General features: G+C 43.5%; 2 protein-coding genes across 2 annotated transcripts in view; both read right to left on the bottom strand.

Moving 5' to 3' along the window:
- Window positions 1–299: 299 nt before the first annotated feature.
- LOC135117236 (uncharacterized) lies at window positions 300–5,182 on the bottom strand. Its single transcript, XM_064035924.1, has 3 exons — window positions 4,853–5,182; window positions 3,514–4,537; window positions 300–1,708 (listed from the first exon to the last, which is right to left on the bottom strand). The coding sequence occupies exons 1-2, from the start codon at window positions 4,956–4,958 to the stop codon at window positions 3,519–3,521; spliced, it is 1,125 nt and encodes a 374-aa protein (XP_063891994.1). The 5' UTR covers window positions 4,959–5,182; the 3' UTR covers window positions 300–1,708; window positions 3,514–3,518.
- A 17,396-nt stretch (window positions 5,183–22,578) lies between these two features.
- Window positions 22,579–24,593, bottom strand: part of LOC110379716 (uncharacterized) — a 32,453-nt gene continuing 30,438 nt past the window's right edge. The window contains exons 23-25 of the mRNA XM_064035824.1: window positions 24,094–24,264; window positions 23,660–23,941; window positions 22,579–23,187 (exon numbers count right to left, since the gene is read on the bottom strand). Of these exons, the coding sequence (XP_063891894.1) occupies window positions 22,579–23,187; window positions 23,660–23,941; window positions 24,094–24,264 (1,062 nt within the window). The remainder of the gene's footprint in view (window positions 23,188–23,659; window positions 23,942–24,093; window positions 24,265–24,593) is intronic.

The following is a 24,593-nucleotide window of genomic DNA, read 5'->3' as shown; positions in this document are numbered from 1 at the left end:
TTTCCTGTAGCTGTCAATGTCATTCTTTCAAAGTGTAAGGCCGGGGCTCCACGAGACAACCGGTGTGGGTGTAGTCGTATAGTCCCGGCCTAATATGACATAACTTTCAAAAAAAAAGGGGGTTAGTAAGAACTAAAAACATATAATTTTGATCTCAGGGAAGGGTTGGGCTAGAATGAGGACGAGATTACTTCACATAATTGAGGATCGGACGTCACTAGGTAAGTTAGTCCGATCTATATAATTATGTTCCGTAATCTCGTCCTCATTTGTACTATGTAGATGTTTAAAGAAGAAAGTTGTGTCAGCAATCAACATACATACTTTAATCACCAAACATTATAATAGTAATGAATTAGATAAAACACTGACAAAAAGAAATCAAAATCAGACTTGTATTGTCTAAACTTAGAATTAATCATTGTTAAGGTAATATCACATGGGGCGAGGAACAGTGTTTAAAATATATAACAATTTAATGTTCCTATTTAAGGAATAATTTTAAACTCTAATCATAGTTACTTTATAATCAGTCTTGTTTGAACAACTAGTAGGTAACCTTATATTTAAGTTAATTAAGTATTAATATTATTATGACCCATCTGGATCAATACACAGTTCCCTTTTCATTGCTGGCTAGTAGTAAAGTTAAATATATATGAGTAGTACATAGTTATTATTTTAATCATAAAATAAGAGACTATCTAATAGAGCACACAGCTTTGGCAAAGGCATTTGGGTTGCTAACAATTGGCCTTTTGTAGAAGCGAGCAAAGGTTGAGGAATTAGCAGTCCAACCAGCTGCTTTCCTTATGACCTCAATATTGATACCTTTTTCAGAAGCCTTTGAGGTAGAGGCGTGTCTGGTGCTGTGTGATGTAAATTTAGAGGTGTCTATTCCACTATTAGTCAACATTTCTTTAATCCACCTACTAATAGTTGTGGTGGAGGCAGCATGATAAGGCTTTCTGAGTGTTATAATCAAAGACTTACAATTTTGTCTCATTTCTCTAGTGATCTCTAAATAATATTTAAGAGTTGTAGCTGGACAAATGGAGATATTCTGTTTAAAAATTGGTAATATTAAATTAGGTTGAGACCTACCAGGAGCAGATGTTTTTATTATTTCTGGAATTTTAATGCTTATATTATCATCATTGATAACAATATTATCTATGTGAATGAGAGACAGGGTCTGAATTCTATGAGCCGTGACAAGAGCCAGTATAGTTACAAATTTTTTGGTTAACATCTGTAAACTAAGGGTTTCATTAGGAAATAGGTTAGAAAGGTAATCTAATACAATACTAGGATCCCAGACTTCCTCATATTTGGGTTTCTTTGGTCTTAATTTAAATATGCCCTTAAAAAACCTGGTCACCCTGTCGTCTGTACCAATATGTGGTCCTAGGATCAAACTGATAGCTGATCTAGTAGTATTAAGTGAGCTATATGATAAGCCTTCCTCGAACTTAGATGTTAAGAATGATATCACCATGGGAATAGTTCCTAGTAGAGGGTCCACATCTTGGTTTCGACAGAAGTGTATCCACTGATTTAAGGCAGACTCGTATTGCTTCCTTGTTTTGTTTGACAATGAGGCTAGCACTATGTCAATTGAAGAGCACGGTATTCCTTTTCTTATGAAGGCGCTCCTGATAATATGGCCGCTATCAATGTGAGATTCCTGTGTAAAGGATGTGGATCCCTGAAAGGAGATAGCAGTAAGTCATGGCGAGGTTCCAGAATTATTTTTGTGGATACAATCATTGATTCAAACACTGGGTACCATGGCTGTGAGGGCCACCATGGTACTACAACAATACCTATTGCTTTCTCCCTTTTTACTTTTTGTAGCATTTTACTAATTAGTGCAAATGGGGGAAAAGCATAAAAGAAAGCTCCATGCCATTTGACAGTAAAAGCATCTATAGAATATGCATCTGGGTCAGGAAGCCAAGATACATACTTTTGGCACTTAGCATTGCATCTGTTTGCAAACAGATCTATCTGGGGTTCCCCAAGATTATTAATGATTGTCTTATAGGCTGTATCACACAATTCCCATTCAATTTCAGAGTGAGAACGTCTAGATTCTAGATCTGCAATTTTGTTTTCCTTTGAACTAATGTAAGAGGCATAAACCCATATTTGTCTTTGTTCACACCACTGCCACAGTTTCCTAGTTAAGCTATTCAGATGAGGAAAACGCGTGCCACCCATTTTATTGATATAGGCTATGGCAGTAGTGTTATCTATTCTAAGTAAAATTTCACAGTTTCTAAGTTTAGATGCAAATGTTTTGAGTCCTATATATGCTGCTAACAGTTCAAGGTAATTTATATGAAATTTTTTATCATCAACAGTCCAGTGTCCATGACTTCTTATATCATTACATACTATTCCCCAGCCAGTTAGTGAAGCATCTGAAAATATTTCTAGAGCAAAGTCAAACTGTTTTATTCTGCTATGATTAATTTTAAGGTGAGATGACCACCACTCTAAGTCTAATTGGATCTCTTTTGTTAAAGTAACCATTGCCTTGTAGTCTTCGTTACTATTTTTTAAGGCTGCTGTTTTGTAACTTTCAATTACTTTAGTATAAAGCCAACCATATTCTACTGCTGGGCATGCAGCCACAAGGAGACCTATCAGCTGGGCTAATTCTATTATTTTGCATCTCTTTTTAAATCTGGTAGCATTTATACTCTTAAGAATAGATACTACCTTTTTCTGAGGGAGTGAGATAGAGAACTGAACAGAGTTTAATTTAAATCCTAAGTACTGGCAGTGTTGTCTGGGTTCCAGAACACTCTTTTCATTATTAATGATAAATCCTAAGTTTTTTAGAATGTTCTGTGTAGTAGATACATTCTCTAAACACTTCTCATAAGAGTCTGCAAGGCACAAAATATCATCTAGGTATATAACAGATAGCAAACCTAGTGACCTCAAGTGACAAACCACTGGTTTCATTATCTTTGTGAAAACATATGGTGCTGTGCTTAAGCCAAAGGGGAGACATGTAAATTCATACAGAATATTTTGAAACATAAAACGGAGGTATTTCCTATCCGATTTTCTTATAGACAATAGGTAGTACGCGTTTTTTAAATCAATAGTGGCCATATAGCAACCTGGAGTCATAAGTTTTGTTGCTGTTCTCAAGTCCTCCAGTTTAAAATGACATGTAGCAACATAGTTATTAAGTTTTTTAAGATTCAGTATGAATCTCCAAGTGCCATCTGTCTTGGGATGTAAGAATATGCTAGATAGGAACTGATTGTCTTTAGGTGAACATTTTTCAATGGCACCTAGCTGTAACAATTTATTGATTTCTATGAGAATTAGATCACTTTCCTTCTGACTAAAGTTGTTATTCATTGGAATAGTAGTTTGAGTGGGTTCATCTGTGAAGGGGATTTTATAACCTTTGATCCACTCCTGAATAGTTCGATTGGAAGTAATACTATTCCAATGGTCAGCGAAATATTGTAATCTACCAGTTTGTACCTGCACTAACGACGATCCTGGCCCCTGCGACGTTGATGGTGCTGCTGCCTCTGCGGGGAACGCCTGGTGCGTGTTGATGGCTTCGTCACCTGCGCGTTCCTCTTCAATTTCTGTTTCTGCCCACTCGGACGAGGCAGTTGATGTCTTTGTGGGCCCCGGAAGTTTAAATTTTTCGGTTTTACAGGCACTCTTGCAGGAGTATTTTTGAGTTCCTGTCCAGATTTCTTAACTGCTTTTATTGCGTTAACTTTATCTTGTAGTTTGTCTCCGAACAAGTACTCCGAGATGAGGGTCTGTTCCATCAGTTCTTTCATGTCCTTGTTTAAACCAGGAAGTATCAGTGATCTTCGAGTGACTGTGTTATCATGGTAAATATCACATAACAGCCTAGCTGCGTCGCTCAGGGTCTCAATCTGGGGGAGGGTCTCACTCTCATTCTGCGGGGAAGCTATCAGGTTATTCAGAGTTTTCCCAATTGTTGTTATCGCAGCAGCCAGTATTGTTTGTTGGTTTCTGATCCTCTGGTCTCTTTTAATAGCACTCTCGCTTAAGGCCGCAGCCACCTCCTCATTGAGCTTAGGTGGTATTAATAGATGACAGTTCTTTGGAGTGTCGTATTTCCTTATTATGTTATTTTTTGTATCAGCATTCAGTCCATTCTGTAAAATGGCTGACCAGCGCTTTGCTAAGCTCTCATGCAGCTCGATAGCCGTTGATGTTGACGGCAATCCTTCCGCACCAAGCAATTCCTCGATGTTCAGGGACAAAGATAAGTCTTCGGTTTGGGGCACCGTTGCCTCCTCCTTTTCGCCCCCCCCCTTTTCCTTTGTGTTGGTGTCCTTGGTAGGTGTGACATCTACACTGTTGATAGAGAGAGCGGGAGATTGCGGGCGGCTTGGCGTGCGGCTTGGTGTGCGACTACTTCGCGATCGTCTGCGATGACGTCCTAGGTCTAACACCCGGCTCCTTGAGCGTGTTCGAGTGCGTCGTGAGCGACTGGAGCTGGAACGGCTTTCGTAGTCATCTACGAACAATAATGATGGATTTTAGACCAATTCGACTTCGATCCGTGGCTAACCTCTCGTGAAAGCTCTATGGATACTGTCGGACGGAACCATTTGCGAATGTTTCAACCACGGCTAACCTCTCGTGAAAGCTCTTTTGTGGTGTCATTCTGCTACGAAAATACGGCACAAAAAACGTTCTCATGGTTAACCTCTCGTGAAAACTCAGAGACTAGTGCGCGTAGGAGCCTTTAGATGTGATATTTTAGGAGATACTCCGCCTAAATCTTCGGATTGCTGGTGGTTATGCGGCTAAGTAATTCGAAAAAACTTACCCGAGTGTCGATGACGACTCCGCTTTCTCAGCCGTTTTTCCAATTCTTGCAGTCGTCCACTTAATTCTTCGACAATTTCATCGCGTCTTCGCTTATGTTTTCCCATAATTCAAAAGTTAAAACTTTTATTGAAGGGAAAAAACGTGGACAGCGCGCGCACAAAAAAGTACAATGACATTGACAGCTACAGGAAGGGCGCGCCTGCGACGGACCACAGATAAGATATTTTTTTTTTTTATGATGAAGGCATTCATCTTTAAACATTATGGACAGCAAGTTGTGCAAGGGTGCAAACTACATAGTACAAATGAGGACGAGATTACGGAACATAATTGAATAATAAACACGGTTATATGGCTTTAGAATTGAAGTACAGACTGCAGATAGCTCACCAAGATGCTCGTAGTAATTTAATTCGAAGTAAAATTAAGAGGAAGAATAAATATGACATGGGTATTAACCCTATAAACTATAAGAAAGGCGATTTGTTATTGTTAAGAAATCCATCCGAAAATAAAATGGAACCGATTTATTTAGGACCGTATTTAGTACTGAGCGACTTAGACTGTAACGTAAAAATTCTTAAAAATGGAAAAGAAGATGTGGTACATAAAAACCGCACTAAAATGTATAAATGTGCGGAATGTACTCTTTAGTTTATTATATAAGTAATATGTACTCCAAAGTAAGCGTATTCATAAGTATATACACCAATGTTATATTTTACTAATCATTTTTTATTATCCAGTGTTTGTTAGATTAAGTTATACTAACCTTTAATTCTAAGAAAAAAAAACCCTACTTTGTATTTTTTTTTTCTTCGTAAGGGGGAGATGTGATGTAGTAGTAGTTTTAAGCCATATAACCGTGTTTATTATTCAATTATATTCAGTACGTTAACAGCATTCTGGTGTTTCACTTGTGTCTTTCACTCGTTCATAAATAATAGAGCACGAAATGAGGAGGTTTTTCACAATTATCAACAGTTCACAATATGAAACTATAGTTAGGTGTATGGTGTAGGTCTGAAGGGTCGAATTTAAAACCAGAATTTCAATTTAATAAATAAGGAGAAACGCCAATTTCAAATGATGATGAAGGTAATTTAATTTATATATTCAATATAAAATATACCCACCCAAAACAAAAATGTGAAAGACTGCCAAGTTCGATAATATGGGAATGCTTCGCCTATAAAAGAAGTGAGATCTGAATAAGTACCAAGTTCCATACACATACCTCAGTTAAAAATAGTTACTTTTTAATGATGTTACTTGGCAAGTTTTCATACACCTTGTTATAAACCTACTAAACGCAATGAATCAAGTATTTAATTTTCTATTAAAACTTGCCAAGTAATCATCATTAAAAAGTAACTATTTTTAACTGAGGTATGTGTATGGAACTTGGTACTTATTCAGATCTCACTTTATAGGCGAAGCATTCCCATATTATCGAACTTGGCAGTCTTTCACATTTTGTTTTGGGTGGGATTTCATTTATTTTTGTAAGGTTGTTTATTTTATTTTTTTCTTATGATTAAGTCAGTTAAGTAAATGTCTCATTTATACTATCTTTCAGATTTTTGAATATGCACTATGCTTCTTACAAAGAAATGAACTACATTAACTAAATGGACTAGATTTACCAACTGACTGACATGACATGTTATCAAATATTATGTTCGTGGATCAAAGTTACACATTCGTTATTTTCGAAAGTGACTCACACTTGGCCGTTTTCAGATTTTTACTTTGACTAAATACAAACCTTTGTAACGAATTTCAGATCGGTACGATCATTCGAAGATATATTATATAAATATAGATAAATTTAGTTCGTTTTAGTTCCTTAGGGGTATAAATTTACACTGGGTATTTTACACCTTCATTATTTTGAAACAGACTCACACTTGGCCATTTTCAGAATTTTCCCTTTACCTTGACATAAAGACCTACCTCCATGCCAAATTTCAAGTCAATACGACCATTGGAAGTGGTCTAGGTTTTTGATGAGTGAGTCAGTGAATCAGTGAATCAGTGAATCAGTGAATAAGTGAATCAGTCAGTGAGTGTATAGTAAAAATAGCGATTTTCTGACGTCAATATCTCAAGACCTACAATAGGTATATTAATGAAATTTTGTATTTTAGGTAAGTGAGGGGGTCTCAACAGATACTAGAAATTTGATATGCGTAAATAAAATAGATTTTGAGTTACAGGGGGGTCGAATTTGGCCCGAAATGGTTCGTGTAATATAACCCACGGCCGGTGTGTCGCTTTTTTTGTTCGAACTTGGCGGACACACGGCCGTGTGTCTAGATTTCTTATGCAATAAGCGTCTTGTAACAATTACTCAAACAAAGGAAAGGTTCAGTGGATCCCCGGTAATCTGAAAATCATTTTTTATGTCGGACTACCAAATTAGGCGGATTATAAAGTTCTGCCTAAGACTACTGTAGTCAGGATATTTCATAAAAGACCACCTTGTAATGAAAATTACACATCCAGTGATAAGATTCTATATTTTAAATAAAATATTTATGTACTCTGAGGGTACCAGGGATCGGGATTTTACGTTTAGTCGTATAATACGTCATTATACGTTAAATTTTAATTTTAGGTTTCCGAGTCGCGTATTATTTTCGTGTATCCTCCTTTTTTGTAGTCGGCTAAAAATATAGATTTTGTCGGAACAGACAGGGGCCAGATTACCGCAGGTCCATTTGATTGTATTACCTCTATCTGTTACCTGTTGGCGTCCTGAGAATTTTCTATAATTTTTTGTTACAATTTTATAGGGATGCACTAGGAAAGTTGTATAAATGTAGTCAGTTATAAAGTAAATGAGGAGTAGTGACGCGGATAGGTGTGTGCGACGCACACGGCCGGCTCCGGCGCTCCCGCGTGTACCTGCGGCGTCACACGGTGCGCGCTCACGGTGCGCTCACTGTGTGCTCTCACACCAAGACGCTGCTAATCAGCTGGACTGCCAACGTATACCGTGCGTTACATACATCTTACTCAATACAGATTACTGCCGTTTTTGTTATAAGATAACAAGTGTCTATCATGAGAGGTTGATGTATCTTCTAAATAAAAAACGTGAGCTTTATGGAGCACGTCGCGTGGAATGTGATGTTGAAGATATAGCGAGCGGAGCGTCCGCGCGGCTGCGGCGCCACTCCCCGCGAGACGCGCGATGAGCCGCACGTGACTACAAACACTCGCCATGTACAACGCAACTCCGAAATAATGGCTTAACGCGATGTTCCCGACGATAAAACTAGTCATTATTCTAGCTCAATGGTTTATTCAGGTCATTGCCTCATTCGCTTCTCAAGCAGCTGAACAAAAAGTATTCATTTTCATGAGTTCCGTAAAGCTACGCAGTTAAACAAGATACGATACAGAATCGTGTCAGACAAACAACTTACAAAGTAGTGGAACACAGAGTTTAACAAAGAGTGAGCGTTACGTCGCCTGCCGCGTGAGTGACGTGCGCGGCGGCCGCCGCGTAGCAGCAGTGTAACAGTCGGCTGTCTGAATACACGATACCAGATTTGTGGCCGAACAAATGATACCATTGATGTATTCAGTGCAATACTTAGCTATATTGAGTGGCAGCCGTCAGTGTGATCGTGAGCTCAATGTACTGCACAGTGTTGCCACGGATACATCATTAGTGTACACAGTGTTGGGATAATATTAGTATAGTTGCCTGTTCGGTATTGTGCGGACAAATTGCTTTGTTATTTGTTGGAAAGTCTCAAAATAAAAAAGGTATTTACGTTGTTACCTCACTCAAACCATTACACGTCCATTGTACAGCGCGGCGGTACACAACGTTTCATCTACAGACAGCTGATATTCAACAAACGTTATATATACTTGTCACTACGACGGATAAATATTCTACTTTCATGTTATGTTCTCTTCTGAGTCCCCGACTCGTATTACATCCCTCAAAAGAATTTTATAAAAGCCGTAATTACGCGGCTCCTAACTAGGAGGATGAAATATTATAAATTTGGTTCATCTCGTCACGTCCCTCATAAAAATGCTTCACGCTCAAAGGGTCGGGTATTCTCTATATAAATATATTCTTTGCATATTACAATTTGTCAGATTCTGATGATGATGATGTCCTCCTAGCCGATTATCGGCTACGGCGGTTGTTCTCATGTAAGGAGATTAGCCAACTACGCAGGACATATTATAGTGCACAAGCATTTGCGCAGACACAGGTGCACTCACTATTCCTTAACTCTCATAGCCCGATGGGACGGTAATCCGACACGACCGGAGAGAGATCAGATTCTGATAGTGAAGTACTGATTAAGTAGTTCGCTTTTACATCCAACACTTGACAAATCAAAACGAATCCTTCCTGCAAATATACAAGCCAACACCGCGCTTTAAACAAAAGTGTTTTACATCAACTACTAGTAGACATATAGTCGTCGCTGATTAGATGATACAGTTTATCTGAATAATTTTGAGCAATCTATCTAATTAACTAACAGTTGATTTCCTTTCCAAGTGACAAGTATATACAAGACAGCGCAAATAAATATAAATATGTTCAATTGGCTTAATTGAGGAGAAGACTTAGTTACGCGAAACAATTCATGAAATGTTTAGATATCCTGATTGCGTAGTTTTTTATTGCTTCGTTATTATTGTAGATTTCTAAATTAAATGTTTATTTTATGGCGCAAGCCTCGGGCAATCAGGAATACATTTCCCCGCACGACCCTAGTGCAGGCGCCGGGAGCCGCGGCCGGGTCGCTTGCTGTGCGGCGAGGGCACACGCGCGCGGTGAGCGACACCCAGCGATAAACTTTACACAATCGCTTTATATTGCCATTATAGTCGCGTTAACTCGCACGTTACGTTTTTATGCTCTAATAAAGCGCTGTGCGGCCCATTCAGGGACTCGAACGTAACATTTCTGATGCCATTGATTTTAATTCGGATTTATCTAAAAGAGTTTAAACATGACGCTCCAAATTTCTAATTTCTCTTAATTTATATCAAATGCATTCATACTAATAGTAACGATATGACAGTCAGTTATTTCAATTTGTACATTCTCTTTTTTTAGCAAAATGATTTACCATTTAGGGTATAACGTAGCAAACATTGCATATATACAAAGGCAGCGTGTGACGCGTCCCCGCTGTCCGACAGCTCCGGGTGTCCGACAGCCGCGCGTGTGACGAGCCGTGACGAGTAGCCGCGCGTGTGACGAGCCGTGACGAGTAGCCGCGCGAGTGACGAGACGTGACGAGTAGCCGCGCGTGTGACGAGCCGTGACGAGTTGCCGCGAGTACGAGTCGTATCGAGTTGCAGAACTTACCGCCCCGCGATACCGATATCTCTACATACACGTACACACATGTAGTCCTGTATATATACATACTATGTTTTGTTATAAATACTTTCTACACTATCTATTATGAATAATATATTCAACATATATAACAATAAACTAACATTCCCACAATGAGTTAGCATGTGTGTAGGAGTAATGAAACAACTTTGTAGATTTGTCGTGACGCGGGCACGTCCGCAGTTGTAATTACTGTCGGCTGTACGATATGGAGCTAAAATTAATATTCCCAAACTTGTTCCAAAATACATTTATGTACCGTTACCGCACGACACCTTTCCAGTAATAATAAGTTAAACTATGTCGAGTAAAGTATTAGCATACCGCAAATTAGCCAGTTGTTGATTTACTTTGTAATCACTTTGAAATGGATTAATACCGGGGAGTAGCGCGCGGCCCGGGGCAGCGGCTCGCGGGAGTACAGGGACACCACACGAGAGCGACACTAATAAATATACGATACAACGCATCGTAAACGATAACGAGGCCGTTATGATGCTGGACACATTAAAAGGGCCCTATCTTATAAGAAATGGCTCCTCGATGTGATGATGTTTCGCGATAGTACCGAGCTGTCAATATTATGATATTTACTGCTGCGGCTTGTATTCACACAAGCTCGCCGACCGTCACTCGCAACTCGATTACAGTTCAACGTGTACAGCCAACACGATAATTTGAAATGCTACGAGCTACGCCGTAGTCGTTGCGAGCTACGCCGTAGTCGTTGCGAGCTACGCCGTAGTCGTTGCGAGCTACGCCGTAGTCGTTGCGAGCTACGCCGTAGTCGTTGCGAGCTACGCCGTAGTCGTTGCGAGCTACGCCGTAGTCGTTGCGAGCTACGCCGTAGTCGTTGCGAGCTACGCCGTAGTCGTTGCGAGCTACGCCGTAGCATGCATGCCGTCCTGGTTTCCGAGAGCTGGCTCAAACCAAATCTCTTATCCACCTCGTACCCTCTTCCTGGCTTCGTTCTTATTCGGAATGATGGGCTTGGGAGAAGAGGGGGTGGCGTGGCAATATACCTTCGATCGGACTTTCCTTATAAGATCTTGGCTACTTCTTCTAGTCCTCTGCCTAGTGCTGAATTTCTCTTTTTGGAGGTTTCAGTCAAAGGAGCCAAAGCCGTCGTTGGTGTGGTTTACTGCCCCCCCTCTGTCGACTACTTCACTGATTTGGAATCGGTTTTAGAATCGTTAGGTTCTGAGTATGCTCATTACATCATCATGGGTGATTTTAATACAAATCTCCTTGCTCCCAACTCTCCTCGAACCCGTAAACTTTTGCACGTTCTGGAATCATCCAGCTTGCATATTTTACCTCTTCAGGCTACTCACCGATCTAAGATTGGTGATGATTCCTGGCTGGACCTAATTCTGACGTCTAACCTCTCCCTTATTTCCTGTCACGGTCAATATGCTGCGCCTGGTTTTTCTCACCACGACCTCATTTTCCTCTCCTATATCCTCAAACCTCCTAAGCCCAAGCCCAAGATTTTGCATAGGCGTTGTTTTGCAAGGATGGATGCTGAGCGGTTGGTCAAGGATGCGCTAGACGTTGATTGGACACCATTAATGACTTCTGATGATGTAGATCATAAAATTTTGATTTTTAATAACATGGTGAACATATTATATCGCCATGCACCAGTTAAGAAAGTCAGAGTGAAACGGCCGCCAGCACCGTGGATGACTGAACTCATACGTATAGCAATGCGTAGGCGGGACCGTGCATTCCGTAAATTTAAAAAAGACCGTACTGATGAAAACTGGGCTCAGTTTAAAACTGCGAGGAATCGGTGTAATACGATGATACGTAATGCTAAACGCCGCCATATATTGAATAATATATCATCCTCGTCTTCTGCTGACATCTGGAAGTTCCTTGGAACTCTGGGTATTGGCAAATCGCGACATTTGGACCTGCCTAACACAATTAGTTTTGATGCTTTAAATAGTCCCGATATTAAATCTTTTGGTTTTGTGCCAGTCGAAGAAGAGGTCAAAAAGATTATCCTGTCCATCAAATCTAAGGCGGTGGGGTGTGATAACATCAGCCGTCAGATGATTGTCCCTATCCTAGTCCCAATCCTTCCTGTTATCACTCATATCATAAACTTTTCTCTCTACTCTGGAGTTTTTCCCTCACTTTGGCGGAAAGCTTACGTGCGTCCTCTTCCTAAAATTTCCAGTCCCACCCTCCCCAGTCACTTTCGTCCAATTTCCATCCTACCTTTCTTATCCAAAGTGCTTGAGGCTTGTGCTCATAAGCAATTTGCTCGTTTCATCTACGGCAATAAGCTACTGAGCCCTTTCCAATCCGGATTTCGGCCGGGCCACAGCACTTCTTCTGCCCTCCTCAAAGTGACTGGCGATATTAGATTTGCTATGGAAGACGCTAATCTCACAGTGTTGGTACTCGTGGATTTTTCAAATGCGTTCAATACCGTCAGTCATGATATCCTTTTATCTATTCTATCAAATCTTATGGTCTCTTCTAAGGCGTTAGACTGGTTTTCTTCTTATCTTCATGATCGCCAGCAGTCGGTTCGGGTGGATGAGGATTCATCTACCTGGTGTACTTTGAATGCTGGCGTTCCTCAAGGCGGCATACTCTTACCTCTGTTATTCTCTAAATTTATAAATTTCCTTAGTTCAGGAGAACTTCAGTGTTCGTATCATCTCTATGCCGATGACTTGCAGTTGTATCGTCACACAAAAGTGAATGAGCTGGCAGCTACGCTTGTTAAAATGAACAAGGACTTGGAGGTAGTCAAGAGTTGGTCTGACAGGTTCGGAGTGGCAGTTAATCCTGTCAAATGCCAAGCCATTATCATTGGTAGCTCAAGAAATTTAGGAAAAGTAGACGCCCTTGGGTTGCCAACTTTGGTATTTGACGGGATAGATATACCGTACAGCTGCTCTGTGAAGAATTTGGGCCTACAACTTGACTCCTCACTCAATTGGCAAGCACAAGTTGCAGCTGTCAGTCAAAAAATCACGAATACGCTGCGGTTTCTCTATCGCTTTAAAAACTTGCTACCTGTCCATGTAAAAGCAATGCTTATACAAACCTTAATCTTTCCTATAATCGACTATGGTGATGTTTGCTACTATGACCTGAATGCAGATCTGCTCAATAAACTAGACCGGCTTCTCAATAATTGCATTCGATTCGTCTTTAACCTTCGCAAGTACGATCATGTGTCAGCGTATCGAGCGCAACTTAAATGGCTACCGATAAGACAACGACGTGTGATGAGGGCATTACCTACTCTTTTTTCTATACTATATACCCCGTCTTCACCTGCATACTTAACCTCCCACTTTCAGTATGTGTGTTCACAGCACAATAAAAATCTCCGCTCCTCTAATAATCGTCTTCTTCACTGCCCTGCTCACCGTTCAGATATTATTCACTCTTCCTTCTTTGTTAAATCTATCCTTCTCTGGAATGAGCTACCCTTGGAGGTCAGGATGGTAAATAGTCGACACACGTTTAAAATTAAACTGCGTAATCACATCCATGGCAAGTTGGCGGAATCATTACACTAGTTCATTTTCTTCACTTTCTTCTCTTGGATTCAGTAATATATATATATATATACATAAATATATTTATTTTTATTTTCTTACACTTATGCTCAAACTGTGTTGCACCTACCACTTCTGTTTCACCACCACCCTAAGGTAGACTGGCAGAGAACGCCTAAGGCGTTAAGTCCGCCGTTGTACAATGTGCATAAAGTATTTTAAATAAATAAATAAAATAAATAATATTCAGATCGCTCAACAAAATATTTTTGTCGTCAAAGCAACTGTGGAAGCCCGGGTCATGGACAACAAAAGCCGATCAAAGCCGATTCAAAGCCTGTGTAATGACACAAACAAACGCGCCTATGTCTGAATACTATGTTTTCATGTGGGTTGTACAGGGTGGAGCTCGACTGGTGAAAAACCAACAGAGCGTTGATTTAGGACGATATTCGTTAATAAAAACGAAGCTTTTTGGATATTGCGTATGTTTTACGAAATGTGCACATGAAAGGCTAGCGAGTTTGGAAGTGGGACGTGCGGCGTCGGCGGCGCGGTATAGTCGTGTACAGTGGCGCACAGCAGCCGCGGGCGGTACAGTCGCGCACAGCGGGCACGTGCACGGTAGTAGCGCGCTTTGTACAACTGTCTGCGGAGCCATTGTAGTGGACTTGTTTGTCTGTTTTATTCAAGAACTATCTATTTGCACGTTCCTATAATATACTTCCCTAATTCATCAGAATTATTATTTCTTAAGTAAATAAGGAAATAACATAAAGTAAATAACCACTAGAGAGCGCACTCGCCAATTTCTTCTAAGAACACGACTCACCACTGCGGGCGGGGGGACGCGGCATAATCCGCGGCTACTATTGGTCAGTTCAAGGTCGAGTTGCATGAGTACGCTCAGCAAGGGATTGCTCTCTTTCAATTAAAAAATATCGATAAAATGTATTTCATCGTAGTAATAAAAACTCAATAAAAATCGTATAAGAATATTTAATAAAAATCAGTCTATTACAAAAAAGAACTCCTTACAAGAAAATGTTTGATTCTTAAAATGTGTTAATTTAGTATAAGTTTTTCGAATTATTGTTTTAGGGCCCTGATTGTTTTTGGTAAAAAACGATAATCGATCGTCTACATATTTCTTGATATATTTTAAATAGATACACGATGTAACTATTCCAAAATTATGAGTTTTATAAAAACTTACTAAGATAGGCAAAAACATTGTTGGAATCGCTGAACTAAATAAACGTCGGCATTATTTTAAATTACATTAAAAGTAATTTGTGGAGGCACCAAGAACAGCTGCCTCTAAGGACGCTATAGTCAGTTAATTAACTCATTAGCCAAAATAAAACATATTTTTAAATTAATATTTTACTATTATCGATATCCACTTCATCCTTAAAGGTAACAGCCCGAATTTCATCGATAGGAATACAAAGGGCAAGAAAGAGATGGACGTATTAGAATTTCTTAATGAAAGAAAGGGACTTTTCAAAGACATCAACGAGCGTGAGCGCGGTTCACCAACCACCAATTTAAATAGACCCCTGTGGTATTTCGTAATATAATTAAATCAAAGCCTAATTTTGGTATTGATACTTGCCGATGCCATTTTTTTTGTAACTAGATGTCCTGGATTGTTTCCCGCACCATTTTATCGCGCATGTAGGCATTTTTTTTTATTTTTTACTAAATAAAATCCTCAATAATTTAGCGTGTTTGCAGGTCATAGACTTGGTCGCTACTAAAGGATCGTACTGATCGTAGCCTTATAGTACGCGCAAAATCACTAACTTTTGGCGAGCGTCGGGGCACTGTATGCGCAGTCAAGTGGTTTTATAGTCTTTGGGAAATAACAACAAAAAATCTTCTGAACAAGTGGACGATGCAACCTCTCCATAAATAAGCTAAAGATAATATCTCTTTTTAAATTTCAATTCTGTTGGCCGGAGATACTATTGTTGAGTAGTTGATGTGTTCCTTCAATACGCGACACCCGGCCGACGCGAGATACAACGCGGTACAAACTGTGCGCTGCATAACCTGAGCGCAGTATGTCAACTGTTTCTGATATTGGAACGCTTGAAAAACATTCTGTTTGCTTTGAACGAGAAATATTTTCAATCAGGCCGACAAATTGCCGACTGAAAACAAGTAACGCGGGAATAAATTGAACATTACAAACAAATCGAAACACAAATATTGACGTAATCAGAAGTAACGCAACGTAAGCGAGATCGATGCGTGTACGTTACATTACAAACACATTGTACATTAATGTTGAAACGTTGAATGCCTTTCCCATTTTTTATCAATAATGTAACGTGATCATGAAGTAAGCTACAATGTACCAGGTGAGTGTGTCCACAGCATATAGTAGTATAGTAGATATTATTAATATGTGATCATAAAGGATCAGGAGTGTAGTCGCAGTAATGTAGTGGAGTTATTTATTTATAGCATGTATTTCACGTGCAGCGCGGTGCCCGCCGCCGGCTGCACGCGACCTTGACCCTGCACCCGCACGGGGGGCGGGGGCGGGGGGCGGGAGGGGTAGGGAGGGGGGGGGGTGATATACCTCGGACAGCTTTTAAGGCAGCATAAAGCCGGCGGCGAACTGCTCCCAGAAGCGTATTACACCGCTCCGAGCGCAATATATGCGTACACAAGGCCGCGGGTCATATTCCCCTACATTACGCGAAAGTACAACTGTGTATCATGTATGACATATGTGACACGTGCATGCCAACTTCATTTATACTTTTGTTAGTAACAACAACATTATTATCTTATACGTCTTTGAAAAAACTTGTATAACATTATCATTATTTCATGTTCAATTTGTTCGTTCGTTATTTTGTTCAAAGGAATGTTGTGGCGTACCTGCATCCGCGGCATGATGACGAAGTCGTCGGGCGCGTCGCCGCCGCCCAGCGGCACCTCCAGCGACACCTTCAGCCCCTGCACCACAATCACTCATTACTTACATTACATCAAGCAACCAATTCATACAACAATTACCATGGAAAGGGCTAACTATGTTAATATAATCAAGTTGTATTTATACTTTTGATATACCTACCCGCTTTGGTCGAGACTATCTGAAAACCTCGGTGGGGTTTTAAATAGAACGAAAACAAATTGAAATAGTTATGAACATGGATATTAATCAAAATTAGTAAGTACTACAAAAGATTGTTTTGAAAATTGCAGGTGAAAATGATATAATATTATTAGGTACTAACTTCTGCAAAATGTTCGCTATAAGAAAGTTGTAAAAGTGGATGTTAGGAGACATTAGCGGTCGAGTGTAGTGAGGGCACGCTGTGTAATGAGGGCGCGGGGTGTGACGTGTCAGCCAGTTACCTATTCATAGAGGACGGCATCGACGCCTCGGTAAGCGATGCTCACCAAGCATACACACACACACACACACACATGGACACTTCAATAAGTTAATACATCATCTAATGAATTACGTCTGATGTGATTGCTCAGTTTCCCTTATAATAGATCGCTACTGTGTTGTTATAAAAGATATCTTTTCCTTCAATCGCAACAGATTTTTTTATAGGAGAGCTTATCTGCCGTCATTTTATGACAATAGCATTAGTTTACGACTCGGTACATAAACTACAGTTCGCTGTCGTATCGGTAAAATAAACAAACAATGTGGGAAAGCCGTCATTTGTTTCCTTTTAGGATTGATTCGAAGAGAAAATGTTTTGTCCATTAACGTAAATGAGTGCGTCGAGTCTTAGCGAGACAGCAGAATGTAAGATCCATAAAGCCGGCCTTTCATTCAATAACTTATTACTTAATTACACTGTTCCACATGTGTGTTTCAGCGGCGCTCCATCTTAGTTCCTTAAGCAGTATATCGTGCGTCACGTGAGAGGCGTGCTGCGTGCATCCCGAGCGGCTTTTAAGCTAAACTCTAGGATTAAATATTCCGAAGCTTTTCACCGACGACGCGCTGCCTAAACATTTTCTTTACTCGGGCTAGATATTACCGTAGCTAAATCTAAATATTAAGCCTTATATTTGACACTAGCTTCTACCAGCGGTTTCACCCGCATCCCGTGGGAACTACTTCCCGTACCGGGATAAAAAGTAGCCTTCCTCGATAAATGGGTTATCTAACACTGAAAGAAATTTTCAAATCGGACCATTAGTTCCTGAGCTTAGCGCGTTCAAACAAACAAACTCTTTAGCTTTATATATTAGTATAGATAATATTTCGCTTATTTAATCTTCGTCATTTTTCACCCTCTAGCGATGCTTCGAACTTTATATCCCTTCTTACATGTATAGCTTTAGCTGTTTCTGGATTTTAGTTTACGGTGCTGGTGGCACAAGGGGAAGTTAAATAAGCTCAGGATATTGTTAGAACTATATACAGCAAGTTGTTTAGCAAAGTTAACGAGCAGTACATTAATATCCCGCCGACTCCGATGTGTATTATAGATAAACACGCGCAATTTCACAAGTTACGTTATTGTCTGTGTTATGAGGGACGGAGCCATTACGCGAGGTTAACGCGGTGCTTACCCAAACAAGTCGCTTTACTATCAATTTCATAGATCCGCAACTAGCGCCGTCACGATATTAGCGTTCGCGTTACACCCGGGTATCGGCGACGCTTGCTCGCACGAGAGCCAGCGTACGTAGTGTCCACATTATTAAGCACGACATCATCAAAGGCTTGCTCTGACTTACAAGCTCAATATGACTTACGTTACTTGTCGCGTAGGCAACAGATATGAATATTCCAATTTCAAGTATATTCTCCGAACAGAAAATAGGGTATAAATATATTTAACGAAAGTCGTGTCAGGTACTGGTATTTATAACTCAAGAATGGCACAACCATTTAAGCTAAAAATAGCTTTTAGCTAGATTTTTGTCACCATCGGGAAACAGTAAGCAGTTATCTTGGGACGCAGGTGAAGATACTGGTGGAAGTGATCAGTCGCGCGTGGTAATGATACCACATGTCGGTGGCGGACAAATGTCGCACTCACCTGGCGACAACAACGGCGCCGCATCTTGAACCCCCCTAAATTAGGACTCGTTTCACAATCAATAACAGTCAGATAAAGTTTCACCCGCCGTTTGCCACGATGCCGCGCAACATATTTTAAATGGGTTCCAAATGGTAATGGCCTAAACGAAGCTATAATTTACATCTTTTTTTCTCTTTGCATGTAGATACTGTAATGTCGAATAAAAATTCCTCCGAGTACAATATGCGGCGTAATATTAAAGTCTCTTCGCACATATTAAAAGGTATGCATGACTTATTCAAGTAAAAAGTAAGCTCAAAGAAATAGGACAGACTGTTTCACTTAGCAAGTTTTTGTGACAATATTGTATTACGCAAAGATGTAAACTGATAGTCGTCAGAAGTATTGTTTGGTATCGATTGTTTATTAAACGACGTTCAAACATCAAAGGCGACGACGTTCTCAAAGGAGTCATGAACTACTTCTCCGGAGCGTGTCCTCCGCGACCTGTGACGACGCCCCAAGGACCACGCAGACTTTATTTTCCGATAGTTAGTTTCATTTCCGCTTTCTTTCATTTTGTGTACTATATATACTCCAGATTTATTTGGTTTTCTGTATCATAAAACATATTTCTTGATATCTTTGGACAGATTATGGTTCAGCATCGATGAAATAATCACTCGCCTAGATTACTATCAAGATTCGTAATTAAATATGTGTAATAACATTTATGTACGTCTATTTAGGTATTCAATTCTGTTATTCTCTCGTTGTCTTATACTTACATGTCTTTTTAAGTAAGTAATGCACTTGCCGTGTTATCTCTGCTGCATCACCTTTAGGTTGCCTGTAGAGAATGCCTATGGCATTAAGTCATTAAGTCTGCCTTTGTAATTGTTTGATTGCATAAAATTAAATAAATTCATCGCAATTACCGCTGAGCGAGTGTACAGTACCAAGGATATTGTGGGCTCACCGACACACCTGATTTCTGATTATAGTTCACCTAATTTCAGCACGTTTCACGAGTGAGAGATCGTCAGTAGTGCGACGCGCTAGAAGTGCCCCGCGGCGCCGCCCGCGCTTCACATTATGTTTTAATCTGGCAGACTGAATGGCACCTGACCTCGTTTGCGAGCTCGCCCACGATAACCCTCGCTTTCGACACGTTCTAACCTCCACTTCCGACAGAAAATATACAAAAACTTCGCCGACGCGATACCTGAAAACTTTTCTTTTGATGTAGTACGTATGTGGTATACTCCCCGATAGCCGAGCGGAGCCGGGCGGGCGGGGCGCGGGGGAGGGGCGCTATCTGACACGATAATGACGAGCATTCACACGACAACTGCCGTCATTAGCGTCGAGTGTCGTCAAACGTGTGCACGCCGCACTTTCCCGCACGCGGCTCCAAGCGTAGATCATGATACGAATCAATCAAAACTTTGCTGATCGCTTCGAACTAATCACGAAGTTCACGCACACTAACAACATTAATCAGTGCGGCTCTGACACTGATTCATTGATATACAATACATTTACGATGTTCATAAAACATACACGATATGAAACGCAATGATTTATTATTCATGCATTGCTTGTACAAAGGTACCTACTAAGTTATATCGCAGGTCTCTTTAGAGTCTCTTTTTTAGGTAGGGCCGGCAAATAAAATATAAATTATCTACATAAAATGAAATGAAAGAGCTCCCGAGTGAGAAGTGGAAAACTTATCGTGAATGGTAACCCCCAGCAGCGCGATGTAAGATGACAAAGAAGTTGGACGAAGTTCTTGGAAAGTCTTTGTGGAAGTTTAGTCATCAATGTGATCGCTGTACTGTAATATTCATTAACTCCTCACTTTGTAATAAAATAATGTACGCGGCGCTGATCGCCAACAACTTGTTTTGTAATTAGTGCCAGGCATTCAATTAACTAATTTAAATCTATTTGCTTGATATACATATTTTGTGTTAACGTAACGTTGGCTCGGCTCGTCAAACAGCTGTTTTATATTCTCCGCGAGTGTAAGGGAGCGCTGATGTGCTGGACGCGGATTAATTTAACTTCGTAAACTGCGGCTATCAAGTTCTTTCAGCGGATATGATAATTATGAAAGTTGCGGCGGCGGCGCTCCCACTCGATACATAATTGAGCATGTCTGCGGCCACAACCCGAGCCCGGAGGGACCGATACTCGATGTTTTCAACATTACCATTATGAATTCTTGTAAAAGTGTATAACTTAGGAACAAACTTGGGAAAAATTTTCGATTTGAATAGATCGTGCGAGGAGTTTTGATGTAAGCCGTTCATAATAAGAGGTTTTTGTCCGCGCGAGGGTATTGTGTGTCAGTACGAGATGCGTGGGCGTGCATAGTTACGTCGATGAGCAGGTAGAGCGGGCGGTGCGCGCGAGGGTTGTGTGTGGTGCTGCAGTGTGGGGTGTAGTGCCAGGTAGGTGGGCGTGCATAGTTACGTCGATGGCGGTGTCGATGAGCAGGTAGAGCGGGCGGTGCGCGCGAGGGTTGTGTGTGGTGCTGCAGTGTGGGGTGTAGTGCCAGGTAGGTGGGCGTGCATAGTTACGTCGATGGCGGTGTCGATGAGCAGGTAGAGCGGGCGGTGCGCGCGAGGGTTGTGTGGTGCTGCAGTGTGGGGTGTAGTGCCAGGTAGGTGGGCGTGCATAGTTACGTCGATGGCGGTGTCGATGAGCAGGTAGAGCGGGCGGTGCGCGCGAGGGTTGTGTGTGGTGCTGCAGTGTGGGGTGTAGTGCCAGGTAGGTGGGCGTGCATAGTTACGTCGATGGCGGTGTCGATGAGCAGGTGAGGCGGGCGGTGCGCGCGAGGGTTGTGGTGGTGCTGCGGTGTGGGGTGTAGTACCAGGTAGGTGGGCGTGCATAGTTACGTCGATGGCGGTGTCGATGAGCAGGTAGAGCGGGCGGTGCGCGCGAGGGTTGTGTGGTGCTGTGCTGCAGTGTGGGGTGTAGTGCCAGGTAGGTGGGCGTGCATAGTTACGTCGATGGCGGTGTCGATGAGCAGGTAGAGCGGGCGGTGCGCGCGAGGGTTGTGTGTGGTGCTGTGCTGCAGTGTGGGGTGTAGTGCCAGGTAGGTGGGCGTGCATAGTTACGTCGATGGCGGTGTCGATGAGCAGGTAGAGCGGGCGGTGCGCGCGAGGGTTGTGTGTGGTGCTGTGCTGCGGTGTGGGGTGTAGTGCCAGGTAGGTGGGCGTGCATAGTTACGTCGATGGCGGTGTCGATGAGCAGGTAGAGCGGGCGGTGCGCGCGGGGTTGTGTGTGGTGGTGCTGCAGTGTGGGGTGTAGTGCCAGGTAGGTGGGCGTGCATAGTTACGTCGATGGCGGTGTCGATGAGCAGGTAGAGCGGGCGGTGCGCGCGGGGTTGTGGTGCTGTGCTGCAGTGTGGGGTGTAGTGCCAGGTAGGTGGGCGTGCATAGTTACGTCGATGGCGGTGTCGATGAGCAGGTAGAGCGGGCGGTGCGCGCGAGGTTGTGTGTGGTGCTGCAGTGTGGGGTGTAGTGCCAGGTAGGTGGGCGTGCATAGTTACGTCGATGGCGGTGTCGATGAGCAGGTAGAGCGGGCGGTGCGCGCGAGGGTTGTGTGTGGTGCTGTGCTGCAGTGTGGGGTGTAGTGCCAGGTAGGTGGGCGTGCATAGTTACGTCGATGGCGGTGTCGATGAGCAGGTAGAGCGGGCGGTGCGCGCGGGGTTGTGTGTGGTGCTGTGCTGCGGTGTGGGGTGTAGTGCCAGGTAGGTGGGCGTGCATAGTTACGTCGATGGCGGTGTCGATGAGCAGGTAGAGCGGGCGGTGCGCGCGAGGGTTGTGTGTGGTGCTGCAGTGTGGGGTGTAGTGCCAGGTGGTGCGTGCATAGTTACGTCGATGGCGGTGTCGATGAGCAGGTAGAGCGGGCGGTGCGCGCGGGGTGTGTGTGGTGCTGCAGTGTGGGGTGTAGTGCCAGGTAGGTGGGCGTGCATAGTTACGTCGATGGCGGTGTCGATGAGCAGGTAGAGCGGGCGGTGCGCGCGAGGGTTGTGTGTGGTGCTGCAGTGTGGGGTGTAGTGCCAGGTAGGTGGGCGTGCATAGTTACGTCGATGGCGGTGTCGATGAGCAGGTAGAGCGGGCGGTGCGCGCGAGGGTTGTTGTGTGGTGCTGTGCTGCGGTGTGGGGTGTAGTGCAGGTAGGTGGGCGTGCATAGTTACGTCGATGGCGGTGTCGATGAGCAGGTAGAGCGGGCGGTGCGCGCGAGGGTTGTGTGTGGTGCTGTGCTGCGGTGTGGGGTGTAGTGCGGGTAGGTGGGCGTGCATAGTTACGTCGATGGCGGTGTCGATGAGCAGGTAGAGCGGGCGGTGCGCGCGAGGGTTGTGTGTGGTGCTGTGCTGCAGTGTGGGGTGTAGTGCCAGGTAGGTGGGCGTGCATAGTTACGTCGATGGCGGTGTCGATGAGCAGGTAGAGCGGGCGGTGCGCGCGAGGTTGTGTGGTGCTGCAGTGTGGGGTGTAGTGCCAGGTAGGTGGGCGTGCATAGTTACGTCGATGGCGGTGTCGATGAGCAGGTAGAGCGGGCGGTGCGCGCGAGGGGTTGTGGTGCTGCAGTGTGGGGTGTAGTGCCAGGTAGGTGGGCGTGCATAGTTACGTCGATGGCGGTGTCGATGAGCAGGTAGAGCGGGCGGTGCGCGCGAGGGTGTGTGTGGTGCTGCAGTGTGGGGTGTAGTGCCAGGTAGGTGGGCGTGCATAGTTACGTCGATGGCGGTGTCGATGAGCAGGTAGAGCGGGCGGTGCGCGCGAGGGTTGTGTGTGGTGCTGTGCTGCAGTGTGGGGTGTAGTGCCAGGTAGGTGGGCGTGCATAGTTACGTCGATGGCGGTGTCGATGAGCAGGTAGAGCGGGCGGTGCGCGCGAGGGTTGTGTGTGGTGCTGCAGTGTGGGGTGTAGTGCCAGGTAGGTGGGCGTGCATAGTTACGTCGATGGCGGTGTCGATGAGCAGGTAGAGCGGGCGGTGCGCGCGAGGGTTGTGTGTGGTGCTGTGCTGCAGTGTGGGGTGTAGTGCCAGGTAGGTGGGCGTGCATAGTTACGTCGATGGCGGTGTCGATGAGCAGGTAGAGCGGGCGGTGCGCGCGGGGTTGTGTGGTGCTGTGCTGCAGTGTGGGGTGTAGTGCCAGGTAGGTGGGCGTGCATAGTTACGTCGATGGCGGTGTCGATGAGCAGGTAGAGCGGGCGGTGCGCGCGGGGTTGTGTGTGGTGCTGCAGTGTGGGGTGTAGTGCCAGGTAGGTGGGCGTGCATAGTTACGTCGATGGCGGTGTCGATGAGCAGGTAGAGCGGGCGGTGCGCGCGAGGGTTGTGTGGTGCTGCAGTGTGGGGTGTAGTGCCAGGTAGGTGGGCGTGCATAGTTACGTCGATGGCGGTGTCGATGAGCAGGTAGAGCGGGCGGTGCGCGCGAGGGTTGTGTGTGGTGCTGTGCTGCAGTGTGGGGTGTAGTGCCAGGTAGGTGGGCGTGCATAGTTACGTCGATGGCGGTGTCGATGAGCAGGTAGAGCGGGCGGTGCGCGCGAGGGTTGTGTGTGGTGCTGTGCTGCAGTGTGGGGTGTAGTGCCAGGTAGGTGGGCGTGCATAGTTACGTCGATGGCGGTGTCGATGAGCAGGTAGAGCGGGCGGTGCGCGCGGGGTTGTGTGGTGCTGCGGTGTGGGGTGTAGTGCCAGGTAGGTGGGCGTGCATAGTTACGTCGATGGCGGTGTCGATGAGCAGGTAGAGCGGGCGGTGCGCGCGGGGTTGTGTGTGGTGCTGCAGT

Source organism: Helicoverpa armigera, chromosome 8, assembly GCF_030705265.1.
Source record: "Helicoverpa armigera isolate CAAS_96S chromosome 8, ASM3070526v1, whole genome shotgun sequence".
NCBI lineage: Eukaryota > Metazoa > Arthropoda > Insecta > Lepidoptera > Noctuidae > Helicoverpa > Helicoverpa armigera.
Note: the sequence above shows the minus strand (reverse complement) of the source record. Positions and strands in the feature narration are given on the sequence as shown.

Coding starts and splice junctions, on each gene's coding strand:
- LOC135117236 (XM_064035924.1), bottom strand. CDS start 4,958: ATGGGAAAACATAAGCGAAGACGCGATGAAATTGTCGAAGAATTAAGT. Junction 4,538..4,852: donor GAGTCGTCATCGACACTCGG/GTAAGTTTTTTC, acceptor TATTGTTCGTAG/ATGACTACGAAAGCCGTTCC.